Source organism: Gobius niger (genome assembly GCF_951799975.1).
Source record: "Gobius niger genome assembly, chromosome: 20".
NCBI classification, from domain to species: Eukaryota; Metazoa; Chordata; class Actinopteri; order Gobiiformes; family Gobiidae; genus Gobius; species Gobius niger.
Window position 1 is genome coordinate 20,770,294 of NC_136871.1, and position 27,691 is coordinate 20,797,984.

General features: G+C 40.4%; 3 protein-coding genes across 5 annotated transcripts in view; all 3 read right to left on the minus strand.

Annotated features, from left to right (window-relative positions):
* Positions 1-218: 218 nt before the first annotated feature.
* Positions 219-4,949, minus strand: LOC306979535 (complement decay-accelerating factor; the record flags this gene model as incomplete). Its single annotated transcript, XM_079578493.1, has 8 exons — positions 4,921-4,949; positions 4,728-4,874; positions 4,038-4,223; positions 2,854-2,953; positions 2,515-2,588; positions 2,232-2,414; positions 1,351-1,425; positions 219-448 (listed from the first exon to the last, which is right to left on the minus strand). Exons 2-8 carry the CDS (start codon positions 4,810-4,812, stop codon positions 219-221), a joined length of 933 nt encoding a protein of 310 aa, XP_079434619.1. The 5' UTR covers positions 4,813-4,874; positions 4,921-4,949.
* Positions 4,950-8,372: 3,423 nt separating this feature from the next.
* Positions 8,373-11,665, minus strand: LOC306979537 (uncharacterized protein; the record flags this gene model as incomplete). Its single annotated transcript, XM_079578495.1, has 2 exons — positions 8,373-11,118; positions 11,650-11,665. The coding sequence occupies 2 exons, from the start codon at positions 11,663-11,665 to the stop codon at positions 10,058-10,060; spliced, it is 1,077 nt and encodes a 358-aa protein (XP_079434621.1). The 3' UTR covers positions 8,373-10,057.
* The window catches only part of magi3b (membrane associated guanylate kinase, WW and PDZ domain containing 3b), a 158,075-nt gene continuing 141,361 nt past the window's right edge, over positions 10,978-27,691 (minus strand). The window contains exons 10-22 of one of the 3 annotated variants that reach the window (XM_079579087.1): positions 26,967-27,602; positions 23,449-23,480; positions 22,292-22,457; positions 22,120-22,214; positions 20,806-21,013; positions 19,966-20,148; positions 17,809-18,009; positions 17,439-17,514; positions 16,462-16,558; positions 15,772-15,909; positions 12,417-12,555; positions 11,881-11,966; positions 10,978-11,118 (exon numbers count right to left, since the gene is read on the minus strand). In XM_079579087.1, coding sequence (XP_079435213.1) covers positions 11,920-11,966; positions 12,417-12,555; positions 15,772-15,909; positions 16,462-16,558; positions 17,439-17,514; positions 17,809-18,009; positions 19,966-20,148; positions 20,806-21,013; positions 22,120-22,214; positions 22,292-22,457; positions 23,449-23,480; positions 26,967-27,602 — 2,018 coding nt within the window. In that variant the 3' untranslated portion in view covers positions 10,978-11,118; positions 11,881-11,919. Of the gene's footprint in view, positions 11,119-11,880; positions 11,967-12,416; positions 12,556-15,771; positions 15,910-16,461; positions 16,559-17,438; positions 17,515-17,808; positions 18,013-19,965; positions 20,149-20,805; positions 21,014-22,119; positions 22,215-22,291; positions 22,458-23,448; positions 23,481-26,966; positions 27,603-27,691 lie in introns of all 3 variants that reach the window. The other 2 variants (XM_079579085.1, XM_079579086.1) reach the window with 2 other exon arrangements.

Genomic DNA, 27,691 nt, shown 5'->3' on the forward strand with positions numbered 1-27,691 from the left:
TAAAACCACAAACTATGAATCCGAGTTCACTGGAATCCTGCATTAAAAACTGTCATCATGTGCCACCCCAGTGAAAAATGTGTTCTTAATCACATCTATTGCAATAACATATGTATTTGTATTTAAACAGATACCTTGAGATGTAGTCGGTGATAAAATAGTTGTGGTGGTTCCTACACTTGTCAAAATATCGCCACCTTGGAACAGAACACAAATGATCAACACATGTTTGTTTTGAAGTGCGCTGTGCTTGTCCAGCCCAGGGCGTCTTCAGATGCATGGAGTGAGCCCAGAACCCAGCCTTTGACTCCATGCTTGAGTCCATGCGGGTGCACAGTGGTACCTCGTGCTGACAGAGAGACAGTTGGAGTGGCACTGGCTGTGAGAGTGCGGTCTCTGTGGCCTGAGCTTGTGTTGGTTGCGGAGGCCGTTGAGGTGGCTGAGGTTTCTAGGAACATTTGGACATAACCAGGCCTTTTTTTCAGTTCGTTGTGGGAAATTTGGGACATGCAGCTGTGTTCATTTTTATCCTTTAACTGTAAAGCCGCACAATGTGTCTACATTTGAAAAAAAGTTAAAACACACGACAAAACTAATGCTCAATATGTACTTAACATTAACGACTCCCTTCATTTAAGTGTGCTGTGCAATCAAAAGTTAACATTTGATTTATAACATACAATACTGATCTCCATAATCATGTTTGTAATGTTAAAGCAGTACTAAGTAACTCTTGCACCTAGAGGCCATAAGCGCAACTGCAGGTTTTTAACTTATTAATTGTCTTGGAGAGTAAATACTACGCTGACAGGAAAGGCGAAGGGAGAGAGGGATATTGTACATCCAATTATACAATGGAAAGAATTTTTTTTCACTCAAACTTGGCTGTAAATACTGTTTAAAGTGACGTTAGCTTTGCCCGTTAGCATGTTAGCTTCTTCTGTGTATTGCTTGCTCCGGTCCGGTGGCAGTCAAGTTGCAAACATGGTTTTCTGGCCAGAGACACCAGGGGGAGATGAAAGACCCTCCAATCATCCCATAAACACTTGTATTACCCCCGCAGGGACTACGAACAGGATTTATTAAACATAGAAACTGCAGTTACGCGTAAGACCTGAGGTGGCAGTAGCGAGTAATGACAACTTCCTCCCTTTAACTTTTGATTTACTTGTCAAGTGAAGGTGTTGCTATAATGTGGAGTCAATACACTAAACATAGCTTTATCAAATTTCAAAAAATCTTCAGATGATTTGACAATATTGCACTGACGTGTTAGCTGACAATATCAGCTAATACGTCACTACATTGAGCAGCACTTTCCAATCTGTAAAACATTTTGTAAACATATACCTTGTGTTGGAGGTGTAGTGGTTGAAGTTGGTGTAGTCACCAGTGTAGTAGTAAATGCATCTCCTTTAATGACACCTACAAATGAAAACATTGGGTTTGCCTCTACACTTTTTATATTTTTGATGACCTGGACTTTTAAATGTGTACATGCACCCTATGTAACATGCAAGATTACATGACCAGTGAGAGTGATGGGTGGCCGTTAATCTGATAATGCAGAGGAAATGCAGACAGCGATGGACAATGAAGTTTAGCAGTGTTAAACGTGATTAGCAGACACGTAGCTGGAAAGTGATATTCTTTAAACACACCCAGTTCAGAAACATACAATATGTGTTCTGATTAGGGAGATGAGCGTCATGCAGAGAAGCACATCCTTGCAGATAAACCACAGGCCATGTACAAAAATACATGACATACCAGATGTGAATTTGGAAATACGTATATAAAGTTTCACATTTGAGCAACACATGTTTTCAATATTATCCAATCAGAGTAAGACAAATACACTTGACTAAAGGCTTGTTATGTCACTCTCAACATAGCCGACTGGGGTATGTAAAACATTTGACTAATCACATAATCACAGTGATAAAAGTTGATATAAAGTCCACTTTTCCATTCTGTCAACACGTCGGAACGCAAAAGTTAAATGATTGGAATGTGAGACATCTAATGAAAGCGTTTTTGGGAGATAAAGCATTGCGAGAGTGAATTATGTAATGATGAAAGAAAAGAAAACTATTTCATAACATTTTACTCCTGATGATACAAAGAGGAAAAAGAGAAAAATCCAATGTAATAATTCTTTTTCCCCTTTTGCCAATAAATAAATAAAAAACAATTAATGAAATTGAAACTAAGGTGTGGCGTGGACTTACCTTGACACTGAGGTGCTGTGGAGTCATATTCACCATCGTCTGAACACGTGATGCTTTCATTCCCACTCAAGGTGTGTCCTTCATTACAGGTATATTTAATACTTTCCCCATATTTTGGATAGTCGTCTGAAACCCATGAATTTCTGCCGTTGGGTATTGTCGCTGGCATGTCACACATTAAAACTGAATGAAAAGAGAAAAAGGGAATGTTACTGAGTGTTTTGCACAGTCAGTCTGTGTGCATATTGTTGCAGTTTCAGAAAAATGATATGGCAACAATTACTTAGACATTTAGTAGATTTCCCAGTCCAGCCGGAATTGAAGCAGTGTTTATAGGCTGATCCCTCGACATAGTAGCTGAAAGGCAAACAAGGTACTTTCATAAACGTATTTAGAACAGTGCAACAATGGCATACTTTCATTCCCACAGAGTTTAGTCTGAACTGCAGCATGTATCAACAATCTCCCAGAAGAGTGCTTTTTTTTAAATGGTCTATTAGCAAATCCGCCTTGCATGGGTTTACGGTTTGTGTATAAGGAGCGAGATGCCAAACAGCTGCAGTAAAGTGAATATAAAAGGACTTCTCTGATAACAAGGAAATCATGAGCAAATGACACTCACCCTTTATCGCAACTGACAAACACCACCGCGCCAAACAGAGTGCCCTTGCTGTAGTCAAAATGTGTATGTGGCGGTTCAACAGGTATTCCACAATCCTTTTCTAAAAAAATGACAACATTTCACATTATGAAGTTTTGTGTGGTAAAAAACATTGAGAAAGTGAAATAGTAAAAGAAACAATGAATATGGAAAATAAATAAATATGCTAGACTTCTGTATTGTTTTGGGGACATTTTGCCTCATGAAACAACACGGTGGGGTAACAGTGGACAACTTTAAAACAGGTTTGAGCTAGTGGCATTGAAGGATTGGTCAAATGCAAAGCAAAATGTAAATATCTTTAAAAATATGTTTTGTGGAGTAACCCAGTGGTTCTCAATCATTTTAGCCCCAAAATCCCCAAAGTAAGAGCCATAGTTGATTGTGACCTTCATAGGGCACATTTCTGGTAGACATCGTATGTGAGATACCACTATTTACTATTTAATTGTTTTTTTCCTCACATTTCCTGCCTATTTGCACACCCTGAGTGTTTTGAGAGCTGAATGCAACAAGTAAATGTCTCCATTGTGAGATCAATAAAGGCTATCTTATCTTATCTTAGTTTTCATTCAAACTACATACATTTTTAAAAAAAAAGGTCAATCCTCTAAACTCATCTTGCAACCTGACCCTCAGGTTGAGACCACTGGCCTTACAAACAGGAGTTAGTAGACTATTCACATACATGAAAAATACATATTTTTGTTTCTTACTGAAGTAAAAAAGTTTCAAGAATGTAACTATTGCCTGATGTTTACGGCTTGTTTCGTGTGAGTCACTGTATGCACATTTATGGCTGTACCTTTGTTCTTTGTTTTGTTAGATTTAATTAAATAGTGCTGTTATTGAGTCATTTTATCCAATCAGAAAGCATCATTGGATGACCTTTACTCTCCTTGATAGACAGACTATAAGCTGCTGAAATCTGTGTGACAGCAACACAATGCAGTCAGAACTTGGTTGTGCCTGTCGAGTATTTGTAATATTAAACTACTCAAATGGAGATCTGTTTCTGTTGAATGTTGAGCTCTCACCTGCGTAACTAAAAATGAACATAAAGCAGCCCTAAGTTGACTGTCTTCGGGCGTGTAAAAGAGCAAACCCATATCACAGAAGTCCCCCGGTTCTAGAGAAGCGCTTACTTTTACAAGTCAGATCCAGGTCACCCCACGTCCCGTCAGTACATTCCATCATCCCAGAGCCACTGTCTTTAACATAGCCATTGGCGCAGGTCAAAGCAATCTTAACGTTGTTTGGGAATTCATTCATGAGAAGGGCCTCATTGGTGAGGACGGTGTTTTCTTTCAACACAGGTTTGGGACAGTCACCTGGAAAAAGAGGATGCGGTCATGGTCAATGAATATTCTGAAACAGAGACAGCTCAAAGAGAGAGTCTGGAGTTTCCCTTTTTACACAACATATGAAGAGAACATTAAAAACGAAGAACATATTCATATTAAGATTATTCAATGAGTGGATGCAGCAGCCCACACTGTCATGTATGGAAGATTCTCCTTGAGAGTGGGGTAAAAAGAATGATGGTTGTAAAGGAACATCAGACCATTGTTGGGAGAAGGTTTTTCCACAGTTTTGGCAGTGACATTATAAAGAATTGGCCAAACATAGCTGACAATAATATACCAATAACAGATGAATACACCTGAACCCATTGCTCCCACAACGTTTATGATCTGCCTCTAAAATAAGTCTAGAAAATAAGAATATACATATAGTCAACGTAGTCAAAAGGCTACAATCACAATATTACAATCAAATAGATTTGTACGACGTCTTGGAACGGCTGAAGCAACAGTTCTGGTAAAGTTACTCACAAAGCGTCCTGGCAACAAACAGATTTACAAGCAAAAGCAGAGACTTGATCCGGCGCTGTCCACGTTTGCCAGATAAGTTGTCCATTGTCAAGTGCGTTCTGGTTAAGTCCAGCTGATCCACTGAGTCGGGGAAGTGTGCTGCTGCTTCTGGTGCTGCTGCTGCTGCTGCTGCTGCTGTCAGGCCAGGCGGGACCTGCGAGGCGGGACCGCCCTTCTGCCAGAGACGCGCTCATCGATTGTGAAGTGTGAAGTTCACGAAAATGCACAGGCCAAACAGGATGTGCATCTGAACAATAAAATCATCAGAAAGGAACATTTAAGTGTTTTAATTCTTTTGAAAATAGAAAATATGACTTTTTTAGATCAGTGTTAATTTTGACAACAGGTTTTATTTTAGTGTTAGTCTTTTGACTAAAATGTAATTTAATTTTAGTCGAGATTTAGTTAAAAAAAACGTTTCAATTTTAGTCTAGTTTTAGTCGACTAAAATTGCATGTCAATTTAGTCGACTTTGCATTGATAATATTCATTATAATCATATTTAATCTTGTTTCTCTGCTTCATGGAGCTGTTTCCATATGAACAAAGCTCAGAGCTGATCCTTTGGCTGTGACTTTACATGATATGAGGCTCTTTCAGACGGTCAATAGAAGTTTGGATGATTTTAGTCTCTCCCTTTCATTTTCATTTAGTCTTATTTTATTCGACTAAAATATCTGGACATTTTAGTCATAGTTTTAGTCTCATGAGAAACTTTTAATTTAGTTTTAGTCCAATTTTAGTCGGAAAAAATATCACTTTGACTAAAATTAAGACTAAATATTTTAGTCGACGAAATTAACAGTGATTTAGATGGACACTAACATCAGTTGCATCAATCCATCCATTTTCTTCCGCTTTATCCGGGGCCGGGTCGCGGGGGCAACAGTCTCAGCAGAGATGCCCAGACTTCCCGATCCACACACACCTCCTCCAGCTGTTCTGGGGGGACTCCGAGGCGACACCAGGCCAGCTCGGAGACATAGTCCCACCAGCGTGTCCTGGGTTGCATAAGTATCATTTTATTTCAGTGAAGCAGCAATTTTAATGAAGAAATGTTGGGCAGAAAAGTGATGTTTATTTACATTTTTAAGCTACTGACAGGAAGTGACATAGAGGAGGGTAAACATTCCATAGCAGTTTGACTCACTCGTTTGACTCCCATTGACTTAACATGGTTGGCACGGCAGCAGTTTAACATTGTTTACCTTCCTCTATGTCACTTCCTGTCGGTGTCCAATGAGGAAGTGAAACTAATCATCACAAAAACGGCCAAACTAAAAAAAGCTGAGCACAATCTTTAGCAAAATCTTTAATATAATCGTGTCAACTATGTTTTAGCAAAAATTGTGTCTAATGTGTCATATGCACTTTAAGTCGGTAAAGGTCTAAAACTGGACAATTTCCCACAGATAAAAGGCACTTGTGCGTTTTAAACATTCTCACACATTCTCAACAGTAGGCTAATAGAACCAGGGTCGTGGTCGTTAGAATATTGGCACTGTCCCATGTCTATCCACCATAGCCATTTACTCTCATCATGACTCTCATATGAAAAGCAAAACAGGAAACGGATAGGGTTTGCTCTGAGAACTTTGTGACGCACGCCGGGAGCGTGGCGACCTGAATGCCTGAATGGCATTAGAGCGGCACAAACAATAGTGATCCATTACATATTTGTTCTATGCGGACGTCACGCCGAGATTAGACAGCGCGAACTGGTTTATCAGATCACGTGTTTTATTACTGGGACATGCAATTTAGCAGCAGTCATATCCTAGAATAGATTGTTGCTCCAAGTGTTGTTGAAAAAGACATTATGGGCGTGTCCTCTTGGAAGGAGACGGGGGTTCCCTCTGAGGGGAAGCCTCTTTTGTGTTGTCATGGGCAATCCTTTTGTTTGAGCTGAATTCACTGACGCAATAATGGTTAGTGGCCAAACCAGTGGTATAATGGAACCACCCATATAATAGCTTCCACTGGCGAAGAAAGAACTTTATGTTTTCCATTGGATGTGGTGGAAGAGTCATTTTGTGGGATCTGGGGGTTTTGTAGTCATGGACACCGAGGCTCGCTCCCCTTGTTGGACGCATGCGGATTCCAGGGCTTGCTCCAAAGCTCCTCCACCCATTATTACACGAGTTAGTCTGTTGACAAGGAGTGTCTCCGCCCTGTGTTGCCTGAGATACACCACTAAGAGAGAGAGAAGACAAAGTTCAGGGGGCATTGCCTTTATTAAACTGTAAACATGGCCTTAAGAGAAGGGGAATGGCCAGGCAGCCTTTTAAAGGAAACTATTTGTAAAGCTGGCATATCTGAAGACTTATTTCATGCACTGCTTTTCTTATCTTCACTAACGCTCTGACGAAGTGAGAGACTGACTCCATTCCCTAAGGTTAGCCTATCAACAAGAATACATCTGGGACTCTTCAGGGCCTAGAATACTCCCTTACATAACTCACCTGATTCTGACATATACACAGCGGAATGATAAACCCGCGAGTGACCCGAAACTTATGAGCATGTCGAAAGTTGTAAATGATCTCGTGACACTTCAGGTTCATGGTTAACTTGGCCAAGGTGGACAGTATATTTCATGAAAGGGTCAAGAGGAAGAATCAGTTTTAATAGAGAATGTCCAACTATAACATGTAGCCTAATGAAACTATCACTGGAAGGACAATGTAAGCACATTATGTATAGTAGCCCTGGTATCACTAAATGTTGACGCCTAGTGGTGAAAACTACAAATTGCATTTAAATAAAATGTAGCCTAATTATTCTTTCATTAGTATCATGAATTCAGAATAATGAAGGAACCATACTCTCATATTTACTAACATATGTGATATTAGATAAGTAAATGATGAATAATCTATAGTTGTTTGTAAGCAGAAGTATAATGACAATATTCTAATAGCTCATAACGGCTGTTTAGATTATCAAAATAGTTTTACATATTAAAATCTACGTTAATAAAATAGCCTAGAGTTTGTGAAATATGGTAATCAAAACTGACAAAACAAAATGAATATAACCAATAAGTTACACACTGGCTTGTCTCATTGTGAATGGAGTTGAAATCAAAGGTATCATAGATGTAATATTGAGTATAAGGACGTGTGCGTTCTATCAGAGCCAGTGCTTACGTGCTGTTCTTTTGTATTGAAAAAGAAGAAGAAAAAAAACAGCTACTTGAAGCATAAAGCACTCTTCTCGCTTTGTGGTGAAAAGCACTTGGCTGCCATGACAACTGGAAATCTGCCACAGAAACAGTGGCTTACGCGGCTTTTGTCATGGCTGCTTTGAGACTGAGAGAGCCTTGTCTTCAGAATACCATTCTTGAGATGCAAATCCATTATTAAACAATTTAGCGCCGTCACTTTATTGTAAAGCAGTGCATATGGGGCAGGCTCTTAAAACGCATCAACCATTGAAATACTGTTTGTACGGAGACAAACACAAAATATAGGTTAGAATAATAGGAAAACAAGTTAGAGTACAACAAATACAGGAGATGTTTTCAGTAAAACTTTATTTTCAGTGCATGAACAGAACACCATGTTAAGGTTGTAGCCAATCTTTTTCTATCCATGATAAATACTCTTTTTTTACATAAAAAAATAATGGAGCATTTTATTATACGTCTATTTTTCTCCCTCTGCACTAAGTGACTATTTATACAGGTGCTGTACAATGTACAAAGATTTACATCTACCAGCCCTAAATAATGTTACAATAAGTTTTTTTTTTGTTTCTACTGACGTGATGCAAGGCCACATAATGATGACAAAAGAACAAAACAAAAGGGCCAGAAATAAATAAATACAATAAGTACAGAAGGGCAGGGGCAGGATATACTGTATAAACTATACCTGATGAATAGAGTTGAATCTATCAAGTCAACAGTCCAGACTATTGCACAAAGCTGACCACATCCTTGCCTGACATGACATTACCTGAACTCCATTAAACAATCATAAACCAAGCCTGGATCTCCCCCAACCTGCCTCTGCTCATTGACCTGATCACATGTTGCTACTTTGCTGTGTTCCCTGAGCAGTAAAGACACTCAAACTCATCTCAAACATGTCCTCTTAATACTTTACCATCAGCAAGGATGCATCATTTCAAAAATAAAAATAAAAAAATACTTGATTACCCTTTTGTCTTAACATGGACCCTGACATATTTCATATAGGAGACATATACTAAAATACCAACAAAACACACAAACAGAAATATGTTACAAAAGGTAAAAGTGAAACAGCAGATAAAAAAAAAAAATCAAAAATAGCAATGCATTAGTCGCAAGTCACAAATTAAATACAACTTATTTTCACATGTCATTGCCATTCTTTTAGCTACAAGGGCAGATGCAGTGCAATGGATTTCAGTAGATAGTTTTAAAGTCTGTAAAACATGACACATTCAAATATATATATATATATATAATCATGTATATATTAAATTTCACGATGAGACACGTTTTGAGCGACTGCCAGCAATTTGGTAAAGCAGTTACCTATGCAGGCCATGAACTACAAAGATCCAAGGTAATTCCTACCACTTTACATTGGAAGGATGGTGCAATCGTACGGATTATAAGACAAATCTTTGCAGTCTATATAAAAATGTGGAATGGCTTGGTACAGCTACATGTATATATATATATATTAATCTATATATAATCTCAATAAATTACACACAGATTGACTATTATACACAAGGTAAACAAGATCTCTAGCCACAAGTGTCTGGTCTTTAAAATGATGCTGTTACATTAGAACAGTCTAGTGTCCAATGCTTGCTGGGTTGTTGGGTGGATTTGCCTTGGGTGGTGGCCTTGAAAATGAGAAGATAAGAGTAAAACAAACAATATCATTTGCATGCATTTGAGCAAACATTTAGGGTAAGGTGTCCCCCTCAAAGAAAGGTCAAAAGAACTACTATGTGAGACTATTGTCAAAGGGCCCTTCAGTTGCATATGGGTCATTGCATTGTGATGGGTGAAGCGCAGTTGGCACATATTCACATTTCGTAAGGTCTTCTCTGGCATAGCCCCAAACACACCCCGAAATCCAGGGGTCCCATGGGTGAGGCAGCAGGCATGGCGGAGGGGAGCTGCTACAAAGCCACGGCAAGTCAAAAGTCTCACAATGTAGCGAAAATCGACCACTGAACGAGGCCACCGTCACAGGCTCTGTTTTTATGGAAGAACTCTGAAATAAAAATGGGTTAATATTGTTCCATGGCACAGCTCCAGTTGCAGTCCGGGATTCGATATTCTATCACAAAGGGTCACGGAGGACCTCGGCTTCTGAGAGAATTTTGGCTGAGCTTGGCACTTTCCAAGGGCCGGGGCTAATAGGTCCCTTTGGGCTGTGTGGAGTCCCTTGAACAGAGGCGACAGAAACCTCCTGACTGCCCTCTTTGGAATGGGAGGTGTCTCTCCCTTTGGCCTCTCTGGGAAAATCCCCAAGCCTTTTCCCAATTAATACACCCTTAAAAGACGTTGGTGATTCTCTTTTGATTTCTTTCTTGGTGTTGCTATCCTCAGATGATTTGAGCTTAGCATTTTTGTGCCCAGAGTCTGTCCTATCTCTGTCCCTCTGCTTATTTGTGTTTTGAGCAGTCCTGTGGTGATGCGTCACTCCCCCAACCCTTCTTTTGAAACTCTCTTGTTTGTGGTCTGCCATTGTCCTTTCTCCTCCTCGTTTCCCTTCTATCTCTCGGGCTAATCCTCTGATCTCTAGGTTGCCATTTTTCTTCACAAGATCTAAGCTCTCTTTGCTGGAAAACTCCTTTGATCCCCACGCTTGTTGAGGCCCCCGTCGCTGTGGGGGTAGCACCTCCTGCTGGTTGGCTGGAGGTGATGCCCTCTTGGTGCTTGCAGTTTTAGTTCTTGTTGGGGACGTCTTCTTCCTGATCGGTGCCACCTCTTGCACGTTCTTCGAAGTGGGATGTTGCTCTTTGGCTTTAGGCGTCTCCACAGTTTTCTTTGGGCTGGATAGATTACTCGCATTCGCTCCTCCTGGCCTGGTCCTAGTATAAAACGCAGTGTCTTTGGAGCTCTGGGGGGACGGAGATTCTGTCTCATTGTCTGCCCACTCGCCTGCCTCGTCCACAGAGGTCAGAGGCCTAGAGGTGCTGATGCGCGAGCTGCTCAGGCCTGGTAGATAAATGTTGGTACTCCAGTTGCGCGAGTGTTTCAGTTTGCCAGACAGATGAGAGGAAGCAAAGACGGAAGCGCCGGAGCTGCAATATGGAGGAGACAACGGCGACGAGTCGGAGAAGAACACCTCCCCAGAGTAGCTGGACACAGGTGAAATGACTCTTGGATCATGTGAACCTAGAAGACAAGCGCACACAGTGATTTTACCACCAAATTAGCACATGTTTAAATGGTGACAAAATATCAATCTAGGCAAAACGGTATGTGAGTCATTTATGAAGGCAGGCATTAAATAGCGGGTGCAATCTGAAAAAGTTGATATTATTTGACTTTTCAGTGACCCAGCGGCTGTATGGGTGGTTAGCAAGTCGCTTTACCCTTTCATCAAGGTGGACTCTTGGACCAAATGTTTTTAGGGTTTCTGGTTGGCAATTTAGATAAGCCATTCCGCCTTTGCTCTGCCCAATCCTGTCAGATCTAGGCAGCTGAGCAGGGAAGGGCCTGGTCGGTACTTGGATGGGAGACCGTTTCGGAACACCAGGGCAGCTGTGGCTACAAAAGTAGCTTGCCACCACTAAGTATGGAGTGAATGAATAATGCAATGTAAAGCGTCTTTGAGTGTCCAGAAAAGCGCTATATCAAACTGATGCATTATTATTATTATTACAATTGGTCTAAGCACATGATATATAAATTGCTCCATATAACCACAGTTTTTCTCCATCGCGGTTATTATTCTCAGATCAGAACTGACATTTTCAAACACATTTTTCAACCTACAAATGAATCAGTTACTTCTGCAAATCGTGAAGTGTATAGTAACATTTGAACAAGTATATCCACAGTGGCCAGTGAGCAAATAATATGATATCAATCCCTGATCCCGAATGCTATGTTCCATACGTGCAGAGTAAGAATGAAAAAGAAACACAGGATTACCAGGTTAAAGAGAAGAGGCCAGTGAAAGTAGTGAGGAGGTTAGTGTTGGTGCTCAGTGTAGTAGCACACAGTAGAAGAAGAGCTGCCTGCATTTGATAAAAACAAACAAGAAAAGGCAAAAAACAGTCTGTTAGAAATTTGCCACACAGATAAAAGAACACACTACACCCAGTGGTAAATGTGATGTTAAAGCAAGGTAGCTGGTGTTTGTAGAAAATTATAAGCAACAATAGTAATTTGATTTGAATAGCATGGTGTGTTAAAATGTAATATACATTAGTGGTAAGGTTAGGGTACACTTTTTTGGAAAATGTGTCTGTATAAAAGTAGAAAAGGGAAAGAACTGAACTGGTCTCGCTCAAAATAAGAAATACAAACGTTGATTTGCATAATGGAAACCACAGTTTCATTTTCAAAACACAGACAAATTGTGCATGTAGACAGACAAACCTGATAGTACATAAACCTATTTGATTTGAGGTTTCATCAGCATCCCACTGTTTGCAGCACTAGGACACCCTGTTTGCCGTACTCACTGCTGTCTTGAGCCAGGCCTGCCCGGGGTCTCAGCAGCAGAACCACTTTGCTCCCTCCGGACTGGATCAGCTCTATCGCCCGAGTGTGAGAAATGCCCCGCGCCGGCTCTCCGTTGATCTCCACAATCTCATCCCCAACCTGTCGGCCGTGTACAAAAGACAATCATGGAAAGGGAAGCGACAATTTCGACAAAACAGTCACACCAGATGTTACAGGTGACAAAAATACCAAATGCCGGCAGTGAAGCTAAAGTACCGTGTCTCGTACGGCTGAATGACGTTGGAAAAATACACAATTTACATTTTTCTGGTGAGTATTGTAGTTGCTGTTAGGTTTGAGATAAGAATCACCTCAGTCTTTGCAGTTAGCTAAGTATATGAAACATATAATGTATATATTTAAGACTAATCAGTATCAAGTCAGATCACATCACATGGCAGTACATTTCCACCTGCCTGGTCAATGATGAGTCGAGTTACGCACGAGCAAACACGGGAGAAATACCACAAGTTAGGACACACAGCAGCCATAGCAGATGCAGTATTAAAACCCTCACAGTGACAGACGCCTAAAGGCTTTCCCAGTTCTATTGTATTACTTTGAATCACACCCGAACCTCATGGCTACTCCCGATTACAGCTGTTGGCCTAAATTCTACCACAGTTATGACAACATGGAAGCAAAGCAAAGGTAATTCTTTCTCTCCTTACAATAGTGATGTTTTTCGCAGGAGCAGAGCCTCCTCAGTGAGTGTATTTAGCTGCTGTGGACTTTAGCACGAGCTGCGTTAGCATTAATATTAGTGAGTGTGTTGCGATTAGCCTATTTATTTATGAAACAAACCAAGGTTATGGCTGTACGATGTGGCCGTACAGGTTTAGTAATTCTATTAAACAATGCATTTAGACCAGGGATCTCCAACCAGTAGCTCAGGAGCTCCCAGTAGCTCGCCAGGCCTTGCTAGGTAGCTCGCCAAGGACTTTCTACATCTCTACACGCTTGATAACTCAAAGTTTAGATGCATTTTCTGTTTGTTCTGAACATTCTTTTTTGGGTCAATATTGTAAAGTATGAGGACTAAACTCAAGTCATTTTCTTTGAAATACTAATTCTCATAGGTGAAGTCCACCTAAATGTGTTTTTGAAGCCTCCGACGTTGTTGTTGTGTGTAAGTAGCTCGCCGGGTGAAAAAGGTTGGAGACCCCTGATTTAGACTGATTCCTGTCCTGCATTTAAACCTCGGCAGTGACGTATTTCAGACGTGAGGAGTTAAATAGCATCAGCAGTATTTGTTGCTTAAAAAATTTAAGTTTTTTGGCTTGTGCCTAATTAGGCCTAACGTCTGTTAGACACATCAAACTTCATAGAGCTAGCTCATTATTAGGTTACAAATGGGTGGAAAATTCATGATAAATTGCCGGAAATTCTCGGGAATCTTTCAATGTGAAATTAAGCTCGTAAATTTGGGGAATTTTCAATAAGTTAAACGCTGCCAAAATGAATAAACATTATTATTTATTTTGTTGTTGTTGTTGAAAAACAATCACTAATTATGTTTTTGACCCATAAAACATTTGAGTAATGTCACATACGAGCCATAGGAATGTGAGGCTCCATAGTCACAACTTTCATAAACCTAAATTCTGCTTGATTCTCTTTCTAACACCACCTACAACATATGGCTACAGTGGGGCAGCAATTGAGGTACTACTGCCCGATGCCACTTGCGGCTTTAATTTTCTTTACAGTTTTATCAAGATCCGTCTTATCCACAACAAATTGTAGATAATAGAAAACAGCCTCTGACTATAACTTTATTTAAACTTCTTTCTATATCAGAGAATGAGACCTGGTGTTTTGTGTTCAGAAATGAGGTGTGAATTTCACAGTTGAAAAAATACCACAAAGCACGTTTAAGTGTGTGTCTTCTTTCATTGTAAATTTGAAGTTCAAATAAGCACAAAATAAGTATTTTGTAATTTTCTACTTTCACCAATATTATCTTGAGGAGACTCAGTATTATTGGAAATGACAAAACATTTAATGTGTGTAACCTTGTCATTCAACTGAGCTTTAATGAATGTTGACATCCTTTGCTCCGTGGATGGGCAAAGTCATGCACGGATATCACAGTCTGCCAAATCTAAAACTGATTTATGCCGGAGGCCACTTCCCTGCTGTTGCTCGGCATCATCTTCCTTTCCATGCTAATAATAATAATAGCATGATACGTTCAGCTCCTAAAGTGATGCTAGGTATTTAACAGACAGTAGAGGCAGAAAAGTAAAGTAAAATTTACGTTAAAGAAAATATACCAAATATGGAGTGTAAAAGCTGATTTCTGATCAAATAATACTTATAATGACTTATTAAAAATATTAGACAAAATAAATTAGTAAACATCTAATAATCTCATCAACTGCGGGCATATTAGATGCATGACAGGTTATCCTTCCCATTTCACTAGAAATAAATAGAAAAATATGAAAACTTGTCATTTGCACTACAATCGAAGACGTTATACTGCGTTTCCAGAGTTAGTCACTTACTGCAGGTAACTTTGTGTGAGAATAAATAAATGAACGTATTTTTCCGCAGCCTCTGGTATTGTTGCCAAGCGTTGTTTGAACACAGTCCATTAGGTCAGCTTTTTATGACTCTCTGAATAAGTTACCACCGGATACCATTTATATTTCAGTATGTTGTTATTGTGGCCAAAGGACTACCGTTTGTTACAATATCGGCTGTTCTCCAATACAAATCGGCCTAAGCCAAGTAACAGTACATTCTATATTTCATAAGATGAAATGTTTTGGTTGATTTCTGACCTCAACAGAGCGTAGTTTAAACATGCTATTTATATGGACATTGTTTATTGGTAATCCCTCAAGGAGCCGGGGCTCTGACTGTAATGATTTCTTTCTTTTCCGTGGCCTCTGGAGGGCAAACATTACGCTCCTCTGTGGTGCTCTAAAAGACTTTAATCTCCTGCTTCATCAACGCGGCAAGGTGAGAATATTGCACTGTAGGGATCAAAATACTCAGACACACTATGTAAATGTTAAGCTATGCTGATAATAGACAGACAGACAGATGGATCGATACATGATAGACTGGGTAAACTGGGTAAATGTTACTTAAAAATATTAATATCATAAAAATGTTGCAACAAAACTGAGCAAACATGACAATTTCCATTTCCATACTTGGTCTTGTCAACAATAAAGAGCTACATTTATGGCAACCATGGCGACAAACAAATCTGAGCTTTGTATGTCTGCTTGCATACACACAAAACACATGTGACACCACATAGCGATAATAATAATACGAGAGACTTAACTTGTCACTTACATGGATTCTTCCATCCAGCTGAGCGGGTCCGTCCTCTGCCAGCCTCAGGATGTACAGGCCCATGTTGTACTCTGTCCCTCCCCTGAGACTAAAGCCGAAACCCCGGGGGCCCCGCTCCAACTCTATGGTCAGACAGCCCTGCACGCAGCAAGAGAAAGATAAGAATTACAGCAGTATTTTTTCTTTTCTTTTTTTCCTCAGTGTACATGGAAGAATGGCTCATAAGCAAAGGCTGGGGCTGACAGAGATGTGGCTACCATTGTTAACAAAGTGTCTTGCCCAGGGACACAATGAGAAGAAACCTTTTTGTATCTGAATACATCATTCAAGCAAAGAAAATTATTAGGCTGATCGATTCATGGTAGTATAAATAGAAGATAATTCGTAATAAGGAAGGATCATAAAAATTAGTCTGAAGAGAACCAACATTTTAGCCTTGTAATAGCTTTAACAAAGTCATCTTTACAAATTAATTCTTTGACCTGTGAGCCACAATTAAATAGTCTTTTTTTCTACATTGAGTCAGCTGCATTCACCTTGAGAATCTCACATTGCAACTCTCACAATGGCTGGATGATGACGCAGGTTACTGCACGGCGTGGCGCTTCGATACAGTATACCATTCACAAAGATGTTTGACTTTCACTCGGTTGTCAAGGCGATACATACATAATGAATAAATGCCGTTACCTGGTTTGGCCCTGTAACGCACAAGGCCCCCTGCTCGCCCACTTTCAGATCCGACCAGGAGAGGCTGTCGATTTTGTCTTCCAAGTCCAGGGTTGAACTGGAAACAAGTAAAAAACAAAACAAATTGCCTCGTGTTCCGATTAGGTTTTTTTTTTTAATAACACAGACGACGCTGCAGGCCTTGAAACCAAAACAATAAATGTAATGTGAGGAATGCGCCGGGAAGAGGATGGGATTTTTATTGCCAGAAGAATTATCATTAGATCATTAGATTTTCTGTTTTATTATTTGCTCAATTATTGCATTCCCACGCCTTTCCCCGTGTAAACATTAGGAGCATTAAGTCAAAGCATTAACAAGGGACAAAAAAAGAGAAGAAAACAACCCACGGACAGGAAATAAAACTCTTGTAGAGACACATGAGCCAGTAAAACTTTAACACTTATCATTTCACATGCTGTTTTTTTTTATTCCTTTAATTGCTATTTTTTGGTCCAAACTAATTTCTTATTCATTTAACAATTCTAACAATCTAAATCTTCAGAAGAATGAGTTGTCAAGCATGTTTCACAACGTTCAGCCAGCAATGTGATCACAATAAACAACAACTAATCTGCTCATTCCCAATCGATAGAAATGCTTTATAATTAGATGCACAAGCACGTATCAGTCGTTTTTGTGAATATCTGCTTCAGGTATAGGGCCTTTAACTTCTCCACATTTCCCACTCTCACTCTCACATGCCTGTTCTCGTGTCGTTTGCTCCTAATACATTTTAGTTCATAACCTGGATTTAGCCCGAACACCTCTAGTCACAGGAACAAACTTGTTGTTAGCAGTGAAAACTTTCTGAGCAAACTCGTCTTCTCAAAGGTTTTATGAGCAACGCAGATCTGCAATGCAATGGTCTTTCAAACGTCCAGCTATTTGTAAGGGCTAGAAAACACATTCACTTTGTAATACGCAGTAATTCTAACCTTTGCAGCATGTTTCTGTGTTGAAGCGCAGGACTCTGTTTGGCTGAACTGGCTCCTGATGGAGGACCTTTGTATTCTGAAAAAATCACATCAGGTCTTTGCATTAGGATCAAAAGTTTATCAACATTTGAATTCCCCTTTCACCCAGTGTCTCTCGTAATATGATGATAATAATGAGTGATCAATAATTCAGAGATGAAACTCCGATATGTCACATTAGGTTTATCTTATCTTATCTTATCTTAAACTAAATGCTTGGACATCTTTGTGGAAAGTCCTGATAAAATAATACTCAATGAATGTTTTTCCACCATCTTGCAGTAAATCATTGCACGCATTATATTTTCTCCTGCGACAAAGTGCATCTCACCGTCCTCTGGTATTACGGTGAGGGTGACCACGTGTCCCGCCTCCTTGATGAGCTGCACGATGTCGCTGTGTGAAAGCTCGATGATGGAGCGCCCGTTCACCGCAGAGATCCGGTCGCCCACGTGGAGCAGGCCACACCGGTCAGTGGGGCTGCCCTCGATGATGCGCCCGATCTTGTGGGGTATGACTGAAAACAGGTCACCTACTGGAGTCAGTGTGAGGCATTGGACAGAAAATAAAATGACCATAAATTCTTGTGGCGCTACTAAAGGGTGCTTGAGATCAGGTCTTGCACTGATAATGCATGGCTTTGTACTAGGGAACCTCTGGGTATCTCATGATTCAATGTGGTATCTCACGATACGCTAATACTGCGATGATCGATATATTGCAGACGATACGATGCATCACGATTAATATAAAACATGCTACTTTTAACCTTTATTTTAACATACTATATATTATTCATCATTTACATTTAAATTAACAAGAAACCACAGTCCTATTTAAAAAGTTATAAACTGAAACGAAATTAATCTTTTTCATAATTAAAGGCACTATCATCAACAGTAATATATTTATGTGAGTGTTTGGTCCAAGTACTTAGAATTGTAGAGCTGCTCTCTATTGGCAGCACTGCAGAATTCTTGATCAGTTCAGTGGAGCACTGCTGCCTCATTAATATGCATGATGATGCTCATTAATATGCACGATGCCATCAAATGTATCGATATCGGAATTAAAAGTACCGTGTCGTCAAGAAAAACATCACGATATATCAGAAAATGTATATATTGTCACACTACTGAAAACTTCTGCTTGACATGAAAACAGGCACAAAGCACCAACCAAGAGACACATTTGTGGAAAGAAATATTACAATTTTAAACATGCAGTAAGTCTTTCACAAATCAAAACTAAAATGTGAGAAAGGTTCAGAATATTAGACCTATTACGGCTTATACTAATGCCATCGACATTAATTAACTTTAATTAACTCCCACTCAAAGCCTGTGTGTGCAGCAACAGCAAAGTGATTGAGAGCCTCTATTCTAAGAGTTGGACACATTTTGGTTGTTAACCTCCTACCCTCACCTGAACCGAGCAGCCAGTTTTGGCACATTTTCTCTAGTTTTCTCCAAATCTAAAAGCTTCTTGAGAAAAATGTCAAAATAGAGACAAAAATGACATGAAAACAAGAGTGAAAAAGCCACAGAGATGCAACAGAAAAGTGACAATAAAGCAATGAACAAGTGACAAAAATTGGACGAAAATGTAACAAAAAAGCTTTCAAATGAGGCGTTGCTCTGGCCTATAGGCTGCATCATTTTAGATTTGGGCAAAGCTGAACTGGAGAAAATGCACTTAAAGGGGCTAGATGCAAGTTCGCTATTTTATACTCACTACTGCCACCTCAGGTCATGCGTGTAACTGCACCTTCCATATTAAGCTCGTGCATGACGGCAATTCGGACCCGAATTAACACCATTTTGAGTGACAGTGCAGGATTTTAGAGGCAGTTGTGGTGAATAAGTCTGGGCTCATTCCACACATTAGGACATTGTTGGAACATGTAGGGGAAGGAAAATACATTATTTTGACATTTTTAAACTCTGTTTAATCTCTTTAAAGAGGTTAAATACTGTACTAAAATCTACAGATTTAACCAAAAATAATAAATGCACTAGCACAGCTGCTACTAATACTATGATCTTAACAACAATATATAATTTTAATAAAATCATAGTCTACTTTGAATGACAAAATGAACATAGTAGCCAGTAGTTGAACTAAATACTGTAGTGCATCAACCAGTAAGTAATGGTGCATAACACTGGGTCTATGGGTCTATGGGGTTCACACACATTTCTCCCTTAAAGGGACTATACAGAGTTTAAAAATGCTACAATTATATATTTTCCTCCCTCTACATGTTCCAACAATGTCCGAATGTGTAGAATGAGCCCAGACCTGTTCACCACAACTGCCTCTAAAATCTTGCACTGTCACTTAAAATGGCTGTGCTTAATATAGAAGGTGCAGTTACATGCATGACCTGAGGTGGCAGTAGTGAGCATAAAATGGCTAACTTGCATCTAGCTCCTTTAAGCGTTCATATTATTACATTTCATTTTGACTGTTCACTTCTGTGTTTCACCTCCATGTGGCGGCTTGCTCTTGGACGTGAGGATGACAAAGCCAAAGCCCTCGCTGTCCCTTCGGTGCAGCGTGATGTCGAAGGACTCGTGGTCGATGGCATTGGGCATGGGCAGGTGAGGTAGTTTGGGAGAGCCATTCACCAGAACCGGAGTCATATCCTTCACCTCCTCCTCAGTCGCATCTGAAGAGACAAAGGAGCCTTTATTGCACTGATATCCTGTGTGTGGGTGTGTGTGCACATTGTTACAGGGCTTCAGTATGCTCTCAAATCTGTGTGTTTACCCAAAGAGATGGCACAAACAGACGCCCGTCCATATCTGATGCAATGTCTGAGGCTTCTCAGTTCTGCCTCAAGAAAATAATGCCCAGCGAGGTTCATTTTCTAAGTCAAACTCATGCGTTTTTCATAATAATACATTTATTTGTATATCAGCGCCTGTTGGTCGACCCAAAACACTCAACAAAACTGTGGTTGTCTTTGTGTAGTTCAACAACTTCTTATCCACTAATTTTGAGCAAAAATTTGGTTGGTTTAATATTTTTGCGGATAAAAAAAGATAAAAATTAGAAACTGTTAATGAAATGAAATCATTGCAATTGACAGCGCCGCCCAAGAAGTGACTTCCTGTTTCGATCCAGCACGGCAGTACACAGCTCGTCTCATTGATTAGTTCAGCAGGTACTTGCAACATTACATGAATATAATACGCACATTTTAAGTGTTTTGTCTGTTTATAGTTTGGCAGAAAGAAAGTTGAACTAATGAATACGTACACTGAGGACTTATTACCTCATCAGTGCTACTGTACTTGGAGTTTCCCTGTCTTTTCTCACATACCTCTGAAGATGACTTTCCTGCGCACGGTAAGCAGCACATGTCCATTGCGAGCAGCGTTGGTCATCAGATCCAGGACCTGTTTGTGAGATCGGCCCTTCACCATGACGCCATCGATGCCTATGAGCTCATCGCCTGCTCTCAGGCGTCCGTCCTTCTCTGCTGCTCCATTTGGGACAATGGCTCCAATGTAAACTTGGGGGAAAACGTTCTACACAGCGCAAATGGAGAGAGGGGGGGGGGATGTTTTGAAATTTTGCCATAAAGTACAGTTAGGTGGGTGACAGAACACAAACAACAGACAGCAACAATTGTTTTGAGGGTTTCTGGTAGGTTTTCTGGATGGAATGTATGTATAACCATGGAGACGGTTCAATCAGCGGTGAAGATCTACCAGAAAACCTGAAAACACCGGGATGTATACATGCATTTCCAATGACATTGCACATAGTTCCGGCAGCCATTTTGAATACCGAAGTCTCATTATGCAGTGCTACAACATCTACTCAGGATGAAAATGAAAGGCAACTGATTGACAGTGGCATTTTTATGTACTCGTTATCATTGCTCAAGAAGATAAGAGTTAAAACACGGCCCCAGAGATGCACGTTTACGTGAAGAAACCATAAAGTGTGGTGCAGACGTAGCAGAGCTGTCCGACGAGCTACAGCAGAATTTACTTAATATCTGCTTCACTCCTCAGAGTAAATTAATATATCAAAGAGGAAACAGAAAACCATTCTCTGTCATTTTTACAGTTTGTCATGTCAACAGAGTCTCAGTCTGTGTCAGTGTTAAAGCTGCTCAAGACGTTAGCATACTACCGGTTAGCAACTGTCATCAATCAACTGTCAATGGCTTCAACACAATAAACACATGTGTGGCTCACATCTATGAACATTGAGGAAATACTACAGTAACAGCTCAGCTCTGACCTCTGTCACATGTTGTATCCAAGGCTAGGTGTTTGTGGTTCAGGGCTTTCTCTTGGAGAGGTCAAAGCTGAGCTGTTGAAGCTAAATGCTAACCGGTAGCACGCTAACTTCTTACTTGAGCATCTTAAACACTGACTTACCGGTTTCTTCACAAACACGTGCGCTCTCTGGGCCCGTGTTTTTACTGTTATCTTCTTGAGCAATGATTACAAGTACATAAAAATGCCACTTTCAATCGTCTTTCATTTTCATCCTAAGTAGAGATATTGTTACATGTTGTAGTACTGCAATGTTGTAGTACTATTTTGGTATTCAAAATGGCTGCCACAACAACAAAAGTCACATGACTGAAAAGCATGTATAGTTTTCAGAGGTAACTCACAGGTTGCTGAGGTCCCTCTCCTCCCAGGACTCGAAACCCAAAACCAGTCTCAATGTCTCTTTTTAGAAAAACATCTATATCTTGGGTGTGAGGCTCTGTGTAAAGAAAAGTAATAGCAAATAACTATTTTGCGTTGAAAGCTAGTTTGCTCTGAAATCTTATACGGACTTACGCCTGCTGTCCAACAGGGCTTTGGACTTGAGGTACGTCTCCTGGTTGTCCCGTTTGGGGGAGTCTATAGAGCGCAGGGTGCTAGTGTTGGAGTGGTACGGTAAGGCCTGAGGGATGGAATCTACTACACTGTCCAGAGTCTCCGTGCTGGCCGTCATCTCTTGTCTCTGCTCCAGGTGGGAAAAAACGCACAGAAATACGAATTAAGATTGAGTTTAACATAAACAATGAATTGCAAAAAAATTCAAGCCACACCGTGTACCATTTCGCCCAATAAATAGAAGGAAACACACACCTTTGTTTCATTACAGGTGTTTCTATAGGCAAAAAATACCTCAAAATACATTTCTTTATTATAATACATGTTCTAGGAAAGTTGAAAAGGTACTGATTTTAAGTGAGCTAAACTATTGCCCACAAATACTACAAGAGCAACAGCTTTTTCTACAACAACTGTGTCATGCTATTACTGTTGCTATGACTATTATAACCACACTCTTGCTCTCGCAGTCACTTAATGACATTTACTCACCATCATTTATCCATTTAGAGACCTCCCTTTTCTTAACAAATCAAATTTCTTTCTTGAATACAACAATTTAGTTCTTATCACATCACACACTGAGCACCCAAATCCTCTTCCGCCTATTAAGCCAAGCAAGCAGATATAAAGAAGACAGATGCATGGAACAATAAAGGTCATTTTTGCTGTAGACTGCGTCCATTTGGCAAACTGTCTAGAGACCAAAGTGATGGGATTTAGCCCTGCTGCAATTTCAAATCCATGGAAAAAAACAAAAACAAAATGAAATTCCCCGTGGCAGTCGCAGGCCTATTCAGAATGAAAGGGCAACTTCTTTATCTAAAACTGTTGCATTAATAATAGCAGCATATCTAAAGAGGCTCATCCATGCTTCATTACCATGGCAATCCCATGACAATAGCTCCAAGTATACTGATACTGAATGGAAGCAATTAGGACAATTTTTCAGCGCAAACAATGGGGAGGAACCCAGAAATATAATCAATATTCAAATGCACACTGCTATCATTTAATTTGCAACAAAGAAGCTGAAGGACACGAAGCTCTGCAATTATTATTAAGGCCTAAGTCCCACTAGAGCAAGCATATTAAGGAAGAGGGAGGTTCGCACTTACGGGCTTTAGGCTCTTCACAGGCGAGGTCTGACCTACGGAGGGAGGGGAAAGAAAAAAAAAAAACACTGAAGGCAATATGGTCAGGAATGAAGATAATGCATTGCAATAATGTGCTACGGTATCATTCCATCAATGTCCAGCAGGTGGCGGCAGTGCTTCTCTGGCAACCCCAAAACATAGAGCTGACAGATGCAATGGGAGTCTAAAAGAAAACCTTCATCCAAGTGCAATTAAAGTTACATGAAAATATAAAGGTATTTCACTTAGTGGGGCTGGTATGCTGTGAAGGCCCTTGACATTAAAGTGCATTAGAAAGTCATGCATATAATTCAATGAGCGATAATTCCCTTGCTGCTTTGCTGTTCACTGTATAATACACCCACACGTTCCATCTTCCCAGTGCTCAGATTGTTCCCTGCGGATCATCTTTCAACCCCTTTCACTCTCATATTGCCTCAACGCCCCCACCCCAGCCCCCCACCCCCCCCATGCACTAACTAGATTAACAAACAGTCGTCCGGGGTCCTGTGGGACTATGGACCAACACTTGGCTTGATGAGGGGTTAATGGGCCTTGATGTATTAAGGAGAAGAGCGCCTTTCCACATCACTGCGACAAAAGCTTCACAGTAGAAGTTTTCAAAAGGCGTGGGCCGTGGGGTATAAAACACAGGACACATGCACCTGGGTATAAAGCACACAGAGGTGACACTATTTCTGATGACTTTACTCGTAAAATTATTTGTGTTCAGTGCTGTCCACTCATACAGCAAATTCACATAAATTCGCTTTCCGAGTCAGTGGGTTTGATCTAATGAGGGTTAAAACTGGCATGATCTCTTCAGGACGAGGGAGCTGTGAGGTCATGCATTACATCAGATGTTGATGCTGCAGAGGACATGAGCTTCCAGTGTGTGAAAGGGGAGACACAAAAAAGTCCTATATATTTGTTGCCCTGGCTATAAAAATGCATGGGAGGATGTTAGTTTTGGAAGGATGAAAAAAGGATGGAATAAGAAAAGACTAAGAGAAACAGAAGATTATGCAGAAACCTTTAATTGTACAAAAGCAGTAAAGTCAAAGATGGAAAACTGGAGTTAAGCCTTAAAGAACTAAATGTATTTGATGTTTTGTGTGCGGAAGCCTACACGGATCTCTTATGAAACTGAGACAGATTTGGACTTGTGAACCCTATCCCTATCCCTTGTGCAAGTCACAACTCTGTTTTGTATTAACTCACTTTTATGCTATTTTATGTGCTAAAAATGGAAAATAAAAAATAAGCATTATCTAGTGTTTTCTTTCTTCCTTAATAAGCTTCAGTACATTTAGAATTGACACATTTTTGGGGATGATCTAAACTCAGACCCCTGCATCAAGTGATAATGACTGGACTGCATCTATAATGACTTTTAATGTTGGTGGTTATGTGTACTCTTTATTTGAAGCAGGTGACATAATTCATTTTGTTTTGAAAGCCAAGTAAAAGCACAGCTTATATGCTGAGAAATAGATAAAGGGAAGGGTGAAGGAGTAGCTGGGAGGCACCCAGAGGAGCTAGCCACTATAGCGGTTTAGCCGTGGTGTTACAGGTCCATGGATATACACATCCCCTGTGCTGTGGCGATGATCAAAGCTTAACCAGAGTTCATTGACTTGATCAGCCAGTCCCTGGGGCTGCAGGAGATGTATGTGGGAGACATTTAAAGGGTGCTTACCCTCCTCCCTCTCTGAAGGAATCACACAGGCCCACACTTATGTAATTTCCCCTTTAAGTCTAGTCACAGACTGCAGTATTCCTCAAACAGGAGCTGTCATAAAGCAGGCTGGGAGAGTGGAAGTGCACAGCGGAAGAATGTGAGCGATGCATTCATATTCTTGATGTGCATGTCCCAAAGCTGCTTATGTTCTTTTAAAATGCTACAAAAAAGCCTGGTATATAGGAGTGCAGGTGAATCAACTTAGTATTTACTGCAGTGACAAACCACAAAGCAAGTGGTGGAAACCAGGCTTGAATAACAACACACGTTTGTGGTCACTCAATGTCCACCGAGCATACCTCCTGTCAGGATCAGAACGCTGACCCCACCTGCCATGAGCACTGCTGAAGTCGTAGTGACAACAAATTACACACATACAAAAGGACATTCAAACACAACATCAAATAGATGAAAAAGAGACACAAGGAGGCCTGCCACAATATTTACATTCATGCTGAGAACTCTTTCTGGGCGGCTGCGGTCAGTCTAAATGAAGACAGTACAAGGTGCACAATTATCAAATTACCGGCATCCATGTTGATATATTTAGATATGACCATCATGGGGAAAAAAACCTGCACATCCCCTTTGAAACCATTTAAATATTATAAAAATTTAATTTGGAAAAATGAGAACTGTATTTACAGCCTCCAGGTACCCCATATAACTATCTCATCATTGATCGGTATTTATTATCTACAGTAAAGAACATATCTTTAAAGATATTATACAAGGTTTTGTTAAAAAATATATTGCTACTATACAGAGGGAACACAGCTCCCCATCTCTCAACGTTTTGGGGTAAAGGATCCAGGAACTAGTCTGTAGGATACGGCAAAGATTTGAGATGATATAGGCTTATAGTGTTAAGTTTTATCCTGTTCCACCGAGCCAGTCCAAACACTACCAATTTACAGATTTAAAGATTAAAATGATATTTCAGGATTTTTAACATAGGGTCTCATTTCCTAGTTATCCAGAGTGCTGTTGATTTCTGGAGATTTTTTAATTCATGCAGTCCTTATATTTGAAGAGTTTAGTTGTGCTAGGTTAGTGCTAAGCTAGTGCATGTCTATGGTAACTAGTGCATTTAAAACAGTCTGATCCAAGCACAGTGCACGTGAGGCAAATCACTTATAACACCAGACTACCCATATAAATGTCTGTGTCGACTGAATAATGTTTGAAATATAACCATTTTGCTTTTAAAAGAACTTGTATATGAGAAGCATCAGCTTCCTGGTTGTAAGCTACGCAGCGGCGGAGTGATCTGCTAGGTTACCGGATCTACAGTAGTTTGTTGCCGGCATTGCTACACATGGAATGCTTTCTATAAATCAGATATGGCAACGTTTGGAGAACTACCCGATGATTTTGAAGAGGTTTATAATACAGGCTACTAGCTACCATAGACATGTGCTAGCCTAGCACTAGCCTACAACCACTAAACTCTTCAAATACAAGACTACATGAATACAAAAATAGAAAAAAAATCTCCAGAACTCAACAACATTCTGGACAACTAGGAAAAATCCTGAAATATCCCTTTAAGCACTGGGTAACATGTTATATATGTATATTTCTTTTTTTATAGTTACACATAATTTTTTCCTTACAAATATAAAGCAACTATTTTACACTGCTAATATTGAATTAATTTGAATGTGACAGGCCTATATACAAATGTACAGACACATAGACAGCACACAGAGACGGACGTATTGACAGAAGATAGGCACACTCAATCACAGTTCCTCACCTCCTCGCAGCACTAGCACATTGACCTCACTGCCCACGGGTAGATCTTTGAGAATGTCCACCACTTGTGCGTGGCTCAGAGTCTGAACATTTTGCCTGTTGATCTCCTTAATCACGTCTCCTTTCTGCAGTCCACGGCACCACTGAGCATCTAAAATCATCTTCACCTTCTGACCCAGTGGGCAGTCGGCAATAGCAAACCCAAACCCGCCGGGACCTTTCACCAACGGGAGACTGACCAGCTCTGGCTGAAGCATCCCGACATTGTCGCCTTGCCTCCCGTTGGACAGGGCAGCTACTACGGGACGGCCGCTGGCATCTGTAGTGACGTAGTGGAGGTCTTGGGCGGAGCCGTGCAGGACGTCCCCCTTGACCAGCAGTGGTTGCCCGTTTATAAGGGGGACTGCGGTGACCACTTCCCCGCCGTGGAGGGCAGGTTGTGGCTGGGATGAGGGCGGGGGAGGAGGCGGCGGCAGAGGCTCGTCGCTGGTTAGGTCCACATCAGGGGGCAAAGGGTAGCCCCGACACAAAACCATGTCCACATACTGGTTTATGAGGATGGACTGGAACATCTGCACCACTTCTGGGTGGGTTTTCCCCAGCACAGATAGTCCATTTATCTCCACAATAACATCGCCTGAAATGAAATGAATGAATGAAATCGCATCAGTAACAAGCTTGTTTTGTACTATGTTGATTTGCAATGTCCCTGTCAAATCAATCAAT